Raw genomic sequence first — 14,384 nt, forward strand, 5'->3', positions numbered from 1 at the left:
ACGGATAGCATAGTGATTGGTTGGCAGTCGTGCGTGGTGGGAGGCGGCACTCTCCTCGGTCAGGTCATGAGTGGTGTCTCTCTCACGCATGTTCCGAAGGTGAAATGGCAAGCAATCACAGCCTCAACCTGTGCTGCGGTGTTTTTCGCCTCTCTTGCCAGCATTAGCCCTCAAAGACATGCATCGACCATCGCCTTGGGGGTCTTGGCCTGTTTCAACGTCGGCTTCATCGATAACATTGGCTTTGCGGGTGTTTCGCTCCTGTTCGAGCCTCAGGATATCGGCCTGGCCTGTGGCGTTCTCGGGTCGATCCGGACGATCGGCGGCGCCGTTGCACAAGCCCTGTACAGTTCAATCATGTCGACAAAGGTTGCCTCCTACCTCCCTGCATACGTTGGTCCTGCAGTGCTGGAAGCGGGATTGCCAGAGTCATCGCTCGTGCCACTCCTCCAAGGCTTGGCCACAGGAAACCTGACTGGAGTGCCGGGACTCACTCCAGAGATCATTGCGACGGCAACAGAGGAGGCAAAACGAGCCTACGCCAACAGTTTTCGGATTGTCTTCTATTCGACGATTCCTTTCGGTGTCATCTTGACTTGCTTCTCCTTCTTCGTTCCGAACATGGACAAATATCTACATCAGAACGTGGCGAGGAAATTGCAATTCTCCGCAGACAGGAAGGATTCCACAATTGAGGTTAGCAGGAAGCCTGAGACGTCGGTGTGAACTAGGAACATTTTAGGAATTGGTTGATGTGTGTATATAGCGGCGACACAATAGTGCTGCTCTTTGGGAATGACGAAAACCAGACTGGTCGGGTTTTGTGTCGATTCTGAGCGCGCATATGGGTCGTATGTGTATTGTGAGACCCACAATGACATCTAGCCCCACCATGCACAGTATAATATTCCGCATCGGGCCTTTTCTATACGTTTCAAGCAGTAATCTCCATCACTTCATACACTTTCAAGGTCCTAATAATTCGTGTATTTACGGTTCAAAGTTATATAAATGGTAAATTGACGACTATTCGCGGCTAAGACTTGACTTGATAGAGCTGAGTCAAATCGATGTGCTCCGTAAGAGCTCATACATCCTAGTCTATGCAACGAGGCCGCCGTCGCAGGTCAGAATTGTACCTGTAATGAATGATGCAGCGTCCGACAACAAGAAAAGATAGCACTCTGCCAGCTCCGCCGGCTGCCCGATTCGACGCATCGGGGTTCTGTCCATGACAAATTTCATGACTGCGCCCGCCGCGACTTCGCCTTCGTTCGCGGTCCGTTCCAAGTCTCGCTGCATCCCTGTCCGGACAATCCCTGTTGAGAGGAGCGTCGTTATCGCAGGAACTTTTGAAGAGTGATATCGAGATCGGACGTGAGGCCTCTTACCTGGTGCGACCGCATTTACCCGAATGCCCTCTGGAGCCCAGTCCAACGCCCAAGACTTCGTCAACCCGATAACAGCGAACTTCGACGCGTTATATGCTGCCGTACCTGGTCCCACACGTATGCCATTGGCACTGGCGGTACTGCACACGGCTCCAGATGAACCCTGCTTCTTGAATTGGTGGTATGATTCAGTGGCACAATTCCAGACCCCCACAATGTTGACTGCTATCGTATGCTGAAGGCCTGCGTCGTCACCGATCGGCCCTTCTCGGTAAGCCACCCCTGCGTTCGGTACCATACAGTCGAGGCGACCAAAATGAGCGACGGTGGACTCGACCCATTGATGGACGGCGTCTCGCGAGGAGACGTCGACCACCGTGTAGGTGCAATCTCTGCCGCTTTGAACTCTTTCCACCAAGTCCTCGGGGGAATCGCTTCTCAGATCTGCCACGGCAACCTTGGCGCCTACCTCCAGTAGTTTCTTGACTACGGCTAGTCCGATGCCTGACGCTCCTCCAGTCACCGCTACAACCTTCCCTTTCAAGGACCCGTCTGTCATGACTTCCCAGAGTAGCACAAAAGGGGGAGTTGAAACCTGGAACGAGGAGCAGAGAAATATGGTTGGAATGGCCTCAGTCTCTCGGATGGTTTGAGCAAGGTAGTGCTTCAAGAATTGAACGATTCTAATATCTTATGCGACGGGATTTACATAGCTGCCAACAAGCCACACAGTCCCAAATTATAGCATTAGATCTAGTGTCCTGCAGACACTCTGGGCGCCAGTTCTTGATCCGACATCCGATAGGCTCGGACAAAAATCCTCAGTTATGTACCGGCGAAAACTGGTTTAGTGTTCCCTCCCCGGATCTGTGTAGTTCTCAATGCAATGACTAATGGACTTCTGGCAAGCCTGAGAACCGAAAGTCTCGAGCCTCGAGTTTGTGGTTGGGCGATTATCGTTTTGTTAGGGCCAATTGTGTCGACGAGATGCCTGAATTAATGCCATGTTCGTCTGCTCAAAGCGCGTTTGTCTGTTGCAGCAAGAGTAGACACGGAGAGATCATGAAAGTATCGTGCCTCCAGCCCTTGTTTGCAGTATATCTATGGACTTTGGGATTATCTACCTATCTATTCACCAGGGGGGCGACTTCGGGATGAGGACTCGGCAAGGCTGGCTATGACTTGTGTGGCCTCACAGGTTACACTCACTCTCCCACTCACCCTTAATCCTAGTCCTTCTTTTACGCCTTTCCCCCTTTTAACTATTTCCCCTACTCCTCGCTCCATTAGCCAGAGATTTCCTTCCAATACGGAAAGCCCGTCTATTTCAGAGTATAGGATAATATCGCTAGTAATATCGCTAGGACAAAGGGAGGACATCCTTCTTTGGACAAATGGAAATTCCATTAGTTGTGGGGACCTACTTCTGAGATTTATTGATTTTCAGAGACACAATGTTGCGTCATGCTAGACGCGCTGTGCTCAGTTGGAGGAGTAAGTACTCTCTCAATCGCCAAGTAACCGGCGAAGACTCGCCTTCAGAGCTTCCATCTCCTCCAGGCCAGCTTGATTGGACGTCTGTTGATCCTGCATGCGCTGCTTCAGGACATTATTCTCTCCGGCCAGCAGTTCGTTGCTTTTTCTCAGCTCGGCAAGCTGCTGGTTTAGAGATCGGATTTCGGCTTCCTTGCCAGCAAGGGCCACTCCGCTTGAGCGCTCAAGGGCCAGCCGACCTTCCAAAATCTGCCGCGCTTGCTCAGCGGCTCTGACCCGGTCCTGAAGTACAGCAATGTCTTGTTTCAGAGCAGCGGCGGACTCCAGTTCACGATATATAACTGTGAGCGCTTGATCCACTTCGTCAGGCATGGTTTGATACCTAGACTTTGGCCTGCTCGATCTGGACGCGGCACTTGTTTGATTGAAAGTACTCTCAGTGATTATAGAGGGTCGAGGAGATGACACAAGGTGGTCTTCTCGTATATCATCCAATGCAACTTCCCGTCGTTGTCGGGCCGTGACAAGTGAGCCTGAGGAAGTCGTGGTTGATTGATTATAATCGTTTCCAAACCCTGGAACGAATCGCATTCGGTTGGGGGCTGGGGTACACGCTTCAGGAGCAGAGCCTTCACAGATCCTCTGAGAGTCCTGGCTCGGCAGGACAAGATCAACGCGCACGCGGTTTCCCTGCTGTGGCGCTGTCACCTGCTCTGACTGCTGGCGAATCTCTGCGGCGGCTACATCTCTTGCGTTTGAACTTAGCGGCGCCGGGCTGGTCTCGCGAGAAGAGGCCGGCGTTAGCGGTAAGATTTCCGGCGGAGGATGCACATTCCAACCGCGCTCGACACAAGTCGGGCAGTAGAATGCTGTTGTCGTATCCTCTGGGGGTACTTCTTCGCCTAGGCAAGCCGAGTGATATGATCTCTTGCATGTTTTGCACCCCATAACATCACCCTCTTTCTTGCACTCGAAACAGAAAGTGACATTCGGGTCCCCAACTCAAAGTCAATGTGTCAGCATATCCCCGCTCTTGACTGTTCATCCAGAGTGGCACCTACTCCTCCAATGCCGACATCCAGGCACCATCTCCGATACCAGCTGTTTCTTGCCCTCTGCATCGCGCACAACCCACAGCTGAATTGCGCCAGGTCGGAAGGGCGCATCGGGAGGAGGCACGATCGGCACCACCTTGGACGGCCGTCTCGCAGGAGGGGATTCTGGCAGACTGGCTACCTGCTCGACGTGGGACATTCGTGCATCTGACTGCTGAAGTTAGCAGGGAATCCTTCGCGTCATTGTTCAGTGCTCAGACAACCCTGCTTTCTCCGTCTGGTTGGGCTGTGGTGGTTTCTGTCGCGTCAAGCTTCCTGCGCTTTGCACTGTGTCGACGTTTACCACTGCTTTCGGGGAGCATGGCCGTGCGCGTCTATAACCAGGAGATCACGGCAGGGACGATCGGAGAAACCGAGTATGGGCTGGGGGAACAGTCGTAACTGCGGATGTCCAAGTTTCGACTGAACGTTACCAGGATTTATGAATAGCCGGTAAGTCGAATGTTTCCCGCAAAACTGTGATTTGTCAGCTTCCATTTTCTGCCGAGGCTTTTCTCCTTTACATCAACAGCCTCGTCAAACTGAATCTACTCCAACCTGATGATAGGCGCATTTACCACCGTCTACTGGAATATTGTCGTCGTCTTCTGTTGGATATCTAGAACTGCAATTCTGACACTGTTCCACCACGACCCTGATTTCTCAGAGGGAACGGGGCCGACCCCTCGACTCGAGCAAACGTCGAAAGCGCTACTTCCTCAAGATCAACCTACAGCTAACTGAGATGGAAAGGGATTGCGGCACATCTTCAGGTATCATTGCTGATATTGGGAGCCTGACCAAATGATATCAAAGACGAGGGTTGCGTGCACCGACTGGGAACACCGAGACTCACAAGCTGACAAATCAGTAAAGAAGTCGGGTCTGACTCCGTTCGTGCAGTAGTCGCTGTAGTCTGCTCGGAGCTGTCTATGCTAAGATTGATACGGGCAATGATTTGAAGGGTCCTGTTGAGTCATGGAGCTATCACCCGAAAGATGGTGGTACTGCGCATAATTGGCCAGGGAAATTAGGTCGCTTCACCAAGTACAAAGTCACCCCGTCGGGCATAAGAAGCTGCAAAAACGCTTCAATCACCACGTCTCCAATAGCTGCCTCGGTAACTTTAGACTTGCTGACATACTAATCATCTGAAGCGGAGTTGAATCTTCTTTCGCCCACTCACGCGGAGAATAAGTTGAGCGCACCAACGTAGGTCTGCGCAAAGACCTAGACTCTTGCATACATATCACCCCCATTCAACACCTTTGGATCTTCTATAAACCCCTACCCCCTTTTTATTCTGACCAAGATGACTCAACGTCGAGCTTTAGTGTTGGTTGACCCTCTCAATGAGTTCTTACATCCTCAAGGCAAATTGTATCCGTTGCTGAAGGAGAGCCTCGACACAACAAATACTTTGGCCAACATTCGCCGGCTTGTAGAGGGTGCCCGGGCCGCGAACATCCCCATCTACTACGGCCTTCATCAAATTACGAAAGATGACACCTACACCGGCTGGCTCCATATGCGAGCCTCGCACGTTCGCAACCGAGACAAGAAGACCTTCGCTGGCTGGGGGGCCGAGATCATCGAGGGATTGGAGCCCGACGTCAGCAATGGAGACGTGGTCGTGAGCAGGCATTGGAATGCCAGTTCTTTCCGCAACACGGATCTCGATTATCAGTTACGGCAAAGAGAGATACATCAGCTGGTCATGGCGGGCATGGTCGCAAATACCTGCCTCGAGGCCACGGCCAGAGAAGCCGTTGAGTTGGGCTATACAGTCACCATGCTCTCAGACTGCACCGGGGGCTTCAGCAACAAACTCAAGAAAGCCGGGGAGGTTGTGTGGCCGACGCTCTTCGAGGAAGTCCTCACTCTCAAACAGTGGCTGGCGAAGATCAAGGACCAAAAAGAAGCAAACTTGTGAATTGTGGGGGAAGCCGCCGGGCATACATGCATAGTAGCTCCCCTGTGCTTATGAGAAAACACAACGGCATTGACATGCCTTCAATGAGATGGTAGTTGTCCTCATTACTGCTTCATTTCTGCTGCTTGTTACCTTAAAATATCCTCAAGAATAATCCGAGAAATCTTGGTTGCTCTGCTCTCAAGAGCCAGCTAAACTTACAGAACCTCCCTATCCCGCTTCTTTGAATCTACTACTTGTGAGATGCCTGGATCGCCTGTATAGCCGCGTGCAACAAAGAGGGGAAATGCCGGTGCCGATGAACAGCATTGATGCTTATAAATCAGTTGTTTCGACGGCACAGACGGCATCTTGGGCCAATTGGAGCCTGATTACCAATCGCTCTTGTGACAATCACAGACAAAGATGCCCTCCCTGTATGTACCGGTCACTTCCCTGATCTGCGATACTAATCGTTAACGACGCTTCACCGAGACTTTGCCGACCTGCACCGCATCAACGTCGTAACCGTTGCCGAACCGGTGTTTGAGCGGGCGAAGGGCACTTGCTAGAATGTTAGTTAACAGGCTGTCAGGGCCGGGGGCTGGGTGTCGATTCATTGAATTCTTGGATTTCACGTCCCTGAACAGAAGCATACTTGGCACGGCAGCTGCAACGCAGTCTCTAGGCGCACCGAAGGCTAGAAGGGCGTCAGTGCAGTTTCGCCATGGACGTCAAGCCGCCTATCGCTGCGGGCCCGGATGACCAACAGCGAGATCAATGGAGCGACAGCCCTGCAAATCCGAACAATTGGAGCCTTTGCAAAAAGCTCTACCATACCAGCATCTGTGCGACATATGCCTTCACCATGTAGGCGCATCCAACCCCAGCCAATACGTTAGGATTGTCTAACCCCTGTCTCAGTACCTTCATGTCCTCGATCTACTCTTCCGGCTACAAGCAAGTCATGCAGAAATACCATGTCTCGTCGACCGTATCCCTCCTGGGAGTGTCACTGTTTTGTCTCGGACTGGCTTTCGGACCGACCGTTGCGGCACCGTTGAGCGAGACAGTCGGCAGGCTGATCATCTACCGCCTCAGCCTGCCAATCGCCGCCCTGTTTCTGGTCGGTGCTGCGGTGTCGGACAGCCTTGCCTCGGTGCTCGTCTGCCGGTTCTTTGCCGGGTTCTTTGGGAGCCCTGCTTTGAGCGTGGGTGGCGGGACAGTTGCAGACATATGGGAGCCACGGTACAGGAACCGGGCCACCGCAGTTTTCGTCATGGCACCAAACCTGGGGCCGAGCTTGGGTATGTCTCGCAGTAGCGAGTTGACAATCTATCTGCTGATATGAGGGTGAAAATGCAGGTCCGGTCATAGGCGGCTTCGTCCAAGAGCACAAAGGCTGGAGGTGGCTCGAATGGGTCTCTGTGTTCCTCGCACTGCTGACGTACATCTGGGCCTTGGGAATGTCCGAGACGTACAAAAAGGCCATATTGAAAAAGGTGGAAAAGACACAGGTGGACGCGGATCCCGATGCCGCGGTGGAGTCTATCCAGACCTCTGATATTCTCAAGGCCGTCAAAGCCTGGATGTCGACCACCCTCGGCAGGCCTCTCGAGATGCAAGTGACCGAGCCGATCGTTCTTTTCCTTAGCCTTTACGTGGCCCTTAATTTCGGCATCTTGTACAACTTCTTCCCTGCGGTCCCTTGGTCCTTGTCTAGGACCTACGGCTTCGGTCAGGGCCAGTCAGGGCTCGCCTTTATTGCCATCACGATTGGCTGCCTCTTGGCCACTGCCACGGGCGTCAGCATAGACTGGGTCCTGAGAAGAAAGCGGAAACTGGCTCGAGAGCCGCGTCCGAACCAGCTCGAAGATATTCTCTGGCCGGCGATATTCGGCAGCGTTGGGATCCCGATCGGCCTGTTTTGGTTCGCGTGGACGGTCAGGAAGGATGTCCATTGGGCGAGTCCAGTCTGCGCACTGATCCCCTTCGCATGGGGCAATCTTTGTATCTTCGTAAGCAGACACTCTATCCGTGACGCTCGACAGAATCTGACATTCCTCTCTAGGCCTCGGCCATCAGTTACCTGGTCAACATCTACGGGCCTATGTTTGGTGCCTCGGCCACGGCCGCGAACGCGTTTGCGCGGTACGGGTTCGCGGCAGCTTTTCCTCTTTTTGCCGTGCAAAGTAAGTGTGTTCACAAATCGAAAAGACCAAGAAGGTTAATATTTGTTTTTTATTGCAGTGTATGAAACCCTAGGTACGGGTAAAGCCACCAGCATCTTAGGAGCGTGTTCTATCGCAATGGTTCCTATTCCCTGGGTCTTGTATAAATGGGGACCAAATATCCGCAGCCGGAGTCGCCGTGCGCTCTCCTTGAGTTCGCAATAGACATAGATACTTGTATTTTCGGTTCTGCTGAGAGTTGACACCAGAAAAGATTCACTCACTGGTAGATAGAAGATTCTTCGTGTCGACTCAACGGAGTGATCATGCAGCTGCGCCATGCAGCCCCTTGTCGGGTGTGGATGCGGTTATTAGACGTGTTCAGAACGATCTGGTAAATAGAGGATGGGGAGCGAATGAAGAACAGTCATTTATTCTGAGGAGTTCGCCATCATTTCGTATTTAGAGGAGGGGTCGCACCGTGTTGCAAGGCTGCGCCCCTGAACAGCTGTGGGATACAGGGCTGACTCAGCCAGGTTACCTAAGCATGCTCTGTCGAGTTTCCACGAGCTAGGTTTCTTCTGCATCGCTGTCCATGTCATTGGGGAGTTGAGAGAAAGATTCAATGTCTGGGCAGTGATTCAAAGAGACCTGGCTTCTACGAGGTTGGCAGCCGAACAAGAGGAGTACGAATACGACGCAACTACACCCCTCCCGGCATAGTCTTGAATCGAAGCTGAAAACCCTGAACGTTGTCCGACCTCCGTGAGACCATCTTCTGAGGAAGCCTGAAAATCGAAGAAGTCGCCATTAAGAAAGGGACATATGTGTGAAACCTCCGGCTACTATCATCAGTTATCGCCTCCCAAAGGGTTACGGCAGCCATGCCAGTCTCAACACGCCAATCCGTGCGTCCCAAGCCCACGAAAGACCTGCCTTCATCCGACGTTGCGTCTCCGTCTCCAACTCCATCGTCGCCTATTTCGAGACTCTTAGAGATGAACACCTACAAGCTCACCACTCCACTCCTTGTCTTCTTCGCGACCACCCACACAATTGGCGGCCTCCTCCTCTCAAACGACTTTGGCGTGGAAGGCAACGCCCTTTTCTCCGCCATGCAGACCGTGAGCTTCGACTTCATGGGCAGCAGGAGGACCTTGCATGATTTCTACATGGGGTTCGGCCTAGGCGTCACCGTGTTTTTGTTCATGAGTGCGGCATTGTCGTGGGCCTTGAGCGTCTACTCTAGTCGCGCTGCCGCCGGCACGATGCTGCTTTCTTCCCCTCGGCGGGAGACGAAAGCAGAGGCGAGGAAGGTAGACGATGTCCACGGCAATATGGCAATCGGGAGTAAGAGCGACTTGAGTCTGGAGGAATTATTGAGCGCATTGAAGTGGATTCTGTTCCTCAGCAATTTCGCAAACATGCTACTTTGCTATGTGTACTTTTTCATTCCGCCCATGGTGGTGAGCACCGTGATCGCGGCGCTGTTAGGTTGGGAGTGCTTCAAGGACTGGGCATCCTGATCACAGCGATCAGTGATGGTGAGATCTGGGGCCTTGTCAAAGGAGGAGACGGTATGTTGGAACGAGTCTCTGTCGGGTACATTGTGGTGATATCGAATCGATCCGTCTCTACGAAGGGAAATGTCTGATCTCTGGCACTGGTGTGATACTCTTAACCTTCACAGTTCTTTTGTATCTGCACTGGTATGCTTTGCTTTTCTGTCGCGGTCTTCATTTCTAGGTTTGTGGGTGATGTTGAACTTATTTCGCCACCGCGCTTCAATACGGCGGCGACAGCAGGGAGACATACGCCTATACATCACCTGTGATGTTTTGCATTCCCGTCACAAGTCGGCATACTCCCGATTGGCCCCAAAGATTGAGAACAGATGAATACCGTCCATCCAGACGAGGGGAGATCGCCACCTTGGCTGACTTCGTCGACTGCTTCTTTTCACCGGGGCTCGGCATGGTGGGATGTGGAATGTCTTCCCGTAGGGCGATTGGCCTCGGGTGCCACCGTGAGCATTTTCAGTTTGGCCGAGCGAACCTAAAGAAAACTGACTCCCGAGCCGTGAGGGATTCCTAGCCCAGGTGGACACCACCACTTCTAGCTCCAGAGCATCTACTCTCACTCGATGCGGGGTGCTGGAATTCTGGGGTTGGGTTGGCTAGCTACCTTCGCATAGTTTGGGGGCAAAGCCGAGAGGTTTCTCCTTCCGAAGACGCTTCACAGCAACTTGATAGACCACTTCCACTAGGTGTCTTCCCTGGCCCTGACGACAGTATGTCAGCCTCGCAACGACGCCCTCGCGATCGTGCCAGAGTCGTCTGCGAGAGGTGCCACATCCGAAAAGTGAGGGCGGGAGCTCAGGCGGTCTCTCACGACCATGCGCGCTGACGTTCGGCACAGGTGCGATGTGATCTCCAGGTGCAGCCCAGGGGAGTATGTGGCCAGTGCCAGAGAATCAACCAGGTCTGCAAGTATGTCATGTGTCCTCCAACTGAGCGACTGGAAACTGTTTTAGCTGATTGTTCCCTGCTGGCCACGCGACGACTATCGAATGCCGCTTCCTCCTACACGGTTGGTAACGGAATCTGCAACAACATCAATGGCAATCCATTCTCTTGACGAGTTGGCCATGCCGCCGTCAAAGCATAATACGATTGACCATGCCTCACTCACCACGACCTTCACTGCTCCCCCAGCTATGGCACAGCGGACCACAAATGGAACCGACTTGCCGCGACCGTCCACGACGGCAAGCCACCAGAGCTATCTTGGTGAACAGTCTCTCATGTCGTACTCTTCTCCATCTGCCTCGGTTGCTCCAAGTCTCAACGACTCCTTCGCAGAGATTGTCAATGACGAATTCATGAAGGTCACTGGAGCCGCCTCGCTCCCACCGGAAAAGAGGGTGGAAGCGTACGCCGAGGCATTTTTCAAGTACGTCTATCACCGCATGGCCATCATCGATCGAAGTGACCTCCAGACGGATCGTCCCTCCCTCTTGTTATCCCAGGCTCTGTGTCTAGTGGGGACGCTCCTCCGTCATCCACGGGGGACTTCGCCGCTCCATTCCGGGGAGATTTACTATGTCAGAGCAAAGACGTTGCTTTCGGTCAACCACGAGAGGGACCATCTCACGATCCTCAAATCATTATGCCTTTTGGCCTGCTGGAACGTCACGCCTGCCACCATGGTCAGCCTAGATGGCTCGTGGCATTGGATTGGACTGGCAATTCGGCTGGCTCTTCAGATTGGCATCCACAAAGATGCAACATGTTCTCAGCTCCCTAATGCTGGCGTAGCCCGACGAATAGCCTGGTATCTCTTTGTACGCTGGTGGAATCCAATTGCACATGGGAGATGGTGCTGATTATCACAGTCTCAGGATAAATTCCAAACCGCATATTTTGGCCGGCCCATGTGTATGCAACCCAAGGACTTTGATGTCCGCCGTCTGCGTCTGGAGGATTTTGAGACTCCCGACGAGCAGGCGGAGATATTCATGGAATATACAAGACTTGCATCGATTTTAGGAGGCATGCTTGAAACTCAGAGGCCGGAATACGTTTCGTCAATGGACAAGGTACGTTACTTGAATACGCCGTCTGCTTCACATATCACCCATTACTTGTGGCGCCAAAGAGCACTTTCACTTGGAAAACCCAAAGCATGCGCTGTGTGCCCGGTGCAAAAGGACGTGGACAGAATTCATGAGCTGACCTGATGGCTCACCCACAGGATCTGGGCATCTTGGAATCGCTTCGCAATTGGGTGCATGAGCTCCCGCCACACATACAGCTGTACGACACTCGCGGCCGCAAGGTCTACCGGCGAGACGTCTACGAGATCCACATCATCTACTTCGTCAACATCATCATGTTTCATCTGTGTGTACCCGCCGTGCGATCCACCGCCACATCGATTGCCGCCCTGGTGGCCTCATCGTGCCTGGCGCGCCTGTACGAGGAGATCGAGTGGCGAGACGACATCAACTATTTCCTCTCGGTCCACCACTGGTACGTGATGGTCGCGTGCGTGCCGCAGGCCCACTACAGCGCCAGCCTCTACGACCCAGACAACCTCTGCACGGAGGAACTCAACATCTTCATCAAGATCCTGGAACAGATGCGCACCAAGTGGCCGGCGGTCGAAACCCTGCTGAAAAAGGTCGAGCGGCTGCGGCAGTCTCCGCTGGGGCAGATGGACAACGGCAGCGGGCACATGGGGACTCTCCAGGACGGCACCGCGAGCAGCGGGAGCGTGCCCATGTCCACGATTGCCGCGCTGTTCCCTTTCCCGAGCTCGGTGTGTCCGCGGATGGGCCTCCTGGAGGAAGACATTACGCAGCAGGGGGATTTCAGCCTCATAGCCGCCCAGGCATTCAGCGATGAGGACTTAGACCGTTTCTTTGCGGAAATCATTCAATAGCAGAGTAGGCAGATTTCTGAATCCGGCGGTTTTTCATGCTCAAGCTTGTTGAGACAAAGGCTACAGTGACCTGATCTTTAGCCCCTGGCTCTCCTCCCTGCCGCCTGGTTTTGATTTCTGCAACCAGGTCATAATGCAGCTCATCTCCTACGAAGCTGCTTTGCTGCACTCCATACAAAGCCTATTGTTCCTTTCCTCTGCTATAGGAGTTGCCTACGGGAAGTGACGTCTCACAAAGTATATTGGAAGCCCTGCAGCTTCTCAATCACCATCTGGCCTGCTTTCGCATGACGATTGCACGCCGCGAAGTAGGCCACCATACCCGCAGTCAGACACATTGCCAGCAGATTACACCTGCATGCAGACCAACGTCAGTGAAGCGCTTCTTTTGCTGACAAGCAAGAAAAAAGGACCAACACGGTGGAGAGTGAGAGACTCACGCAATACAAGCCCACAGGCCAGGGATATATTCGGGCGCGTCCTGGGATCGGAACACCAGCGCACCGGCCACGCCACCGATGCCGCCGAAGCTGAGCAACATGGCGCTGCTCATGGCGCGCTTCCACTGGCCGCGGATGTTGTTGGCCAGCCAGGCCAGGACCGTGGGCACCGTGGCGTTACACCCGGCGGTGAGCAGGAAAACGCCAAAGTACATGACGCCGGGGGACTCGACCCAGCCCAACAAGGCGAGGCCCGTGATGGCGATGACGCTGTTGAAGAAGATCCAGGGGCTACGGATGTGGTATTTGTCGCCCAGCCATCCTTCCAGCCACATCAGGAGGCCGCCGAGGACGTAGGGCGGGCAGGTCAGCAGCTGTGCATTCGCCAGCGTGAACTTGAGCCGGCTGCGGAGGATGATGGGAAGGAAGAACTGAATGGCATAGGCCACAACCGTGGTGCAGCTGGAAAAATGAAGTGTCAGTTGATGCTTGAACATTATGATCATTGATCAATTTGGGTTCTCAATAAGATGACTTACAACCACAGCAGACCGTAGATCCACAGTTTGAAATCTTTGCCTGATGCCATGAACGACTTGAGCTTGAAAGGCTCGAGCTCGCCAGCGTCGGCGCGGTCTTTCTGCAGCCGCCGGATGATGAACGCCGCCTCGCTCTGCGTGAGGAAATGGTTCTTGGAGTGGGCCTGCTGTGGGAAGTCCACCAGCATGAAGTAGCCGATCACACCGAGGATGACCGTCAAGATGCCCTCGAGCACGAAGATCCATCTCCATGGAGCTAGATGGCCACGGTAGCCCACTTGCATGAAGATGTATCCCAGGATGCCGGACAGAGACGATCCAATGGAACTGATGATGTAGAACCACGAGTAGCGGACGTGGACATCATCTACCCCAGGTTTGTGAGCCGGCAGGTTCAAGGACTCCCGTGCCGCAAAGAGGGCTGAACTTACACCGTGAATACCACAAGGACAACAAGTAGATGGCGCCCGGGAAAAGACCCGCCTCGAATGCGCCGATGATCATTCGCAATGGAATGAGGCCGGTCCAGGTTTGGACGAAACCAAGGCACTGCGGGCTGTGAGTCTCCATGGCGCCACTGACGGATGACACAGTCACTCACCAGCGTCAATATTCCCCAAAGGATCGTAATCCCTGGCAAGAACGTCTTCGGACCCAGTGTCCGGACAAGCCATGCTGAAGGTAGCTGCAGAAGGACATAGGGGCCAAAGAAGATCAATAGGACCAGGGACTGACCAGACTAAGTCAACTCGAGGAACTCTCGCTGGTGGATGGATTAGGGATCACTCACGTAGCGCGTTCCAACGCTGAGGTCCAAATCAACCGTCATCCTAGTTGGCACAATCAGAGCCTGCATTCCGGCATTCTTGTGTATTGGACCACCTACCCCGCAATGGCAGC

General features: G+C 53.4%; 3 protein-coding genes across 5 annotated transcripts; 2 read left to right on the forward strand and 1 right to left on the reverse strand.

Annotated features, from left to right (window-relative positions):
• Positions 1 to 2,783: 2,783 nt before the first annotated feature.
• PV07_00663 lies at positions 2,784 to 4,378 on the reverse strand. Of its 3 annotated transcripts, XM_016387132.1 has the most exons (3): positions 4,204 to 4,378; positions 3,947 to 4,151; positions 2,784 to 3,886 (listed from the first exon to the last, which is right to left on the reverse strand). In XM_016387132.1, the coding sequence occupies exons 1-3, from the start codon at positions 4,300 to 4,302 to the stop codon at positions 2,898 to 2,900; spliced, it is 1,293 nt and encodes a 430-aa protein (XP_016254060.1). In that variant the 5' UTR covers positions 4,303 to 4,378; the 3' UTR covers positions 2,784 to 2,897. The 3 variants fall into 3 exon arrangements, with proteins under 3 accessions (XP_016254060.1, XP_016254062.1, XP_016254061.1); XM_016387134.1 differs by having other exon boundaries at positions 2,784 to 4,151; XM_016387133.1 differs by having other exon boundaries at positions 3,947 to 4,378.
• Positions 4,379 to 8,946: 4,568 nt separating this feature from the next.
• On the forward strand, positions 8,947 to 9,588 carry PV07_00664 (uncharacterized protein; the record flags this gene model as incomplete). Its single annotated transcript, XM_016387135.1, has 1 exon — positions 8,947 to 9,588. The coding sequence occupies one exon, from the start codon at positions 8,947 to 8,949 to the stop codon at positions 9,586 to 9,588; it is 642 nt and encodes a 213-aa protein (XP_016254063.1).
• A 1,091-nt stretch (positions 9,589 to 10,679) lies between these two features.
• Positions 10,680 to 12,505, forward strand: PV07_00665 (uncharacterized protein; the record flags this gene model as incomplete). Its single annotated transcript, XM_016387136.1, has 3 exons — positions 10,680 to 11,405; positions 11,457 to 11,660; positions 11,816 to 12,505. The coding sequence occupies 3 exons, from the start codon at positions 10,680 to 10,682 to the stop codon at positions 12,503 to 12,505; spliced, it is 1,620 nt and encodes a 539-aa protein (XP_016254064.1).
• Positions 12,506 to 14,384: the final 1,879 nt, after the last annotated feature.

The sequence above is a fragment of the Cladophialophora immunda genome (genome assembly GCF_000835495.1).
Source record: "Cladophialophora immunda strain CBS 83496 unplaced genomic scaffold supercont1.1, whole genome shotgun sequence".
Classification (NCBI taxonomy): Eukaryota; Fungi; Ascomycota; class Eurotiomycetes; order Chaetothyriales; family Herpotrichiellaceae; genus Cladophialophora; species Cladophialophora immunda.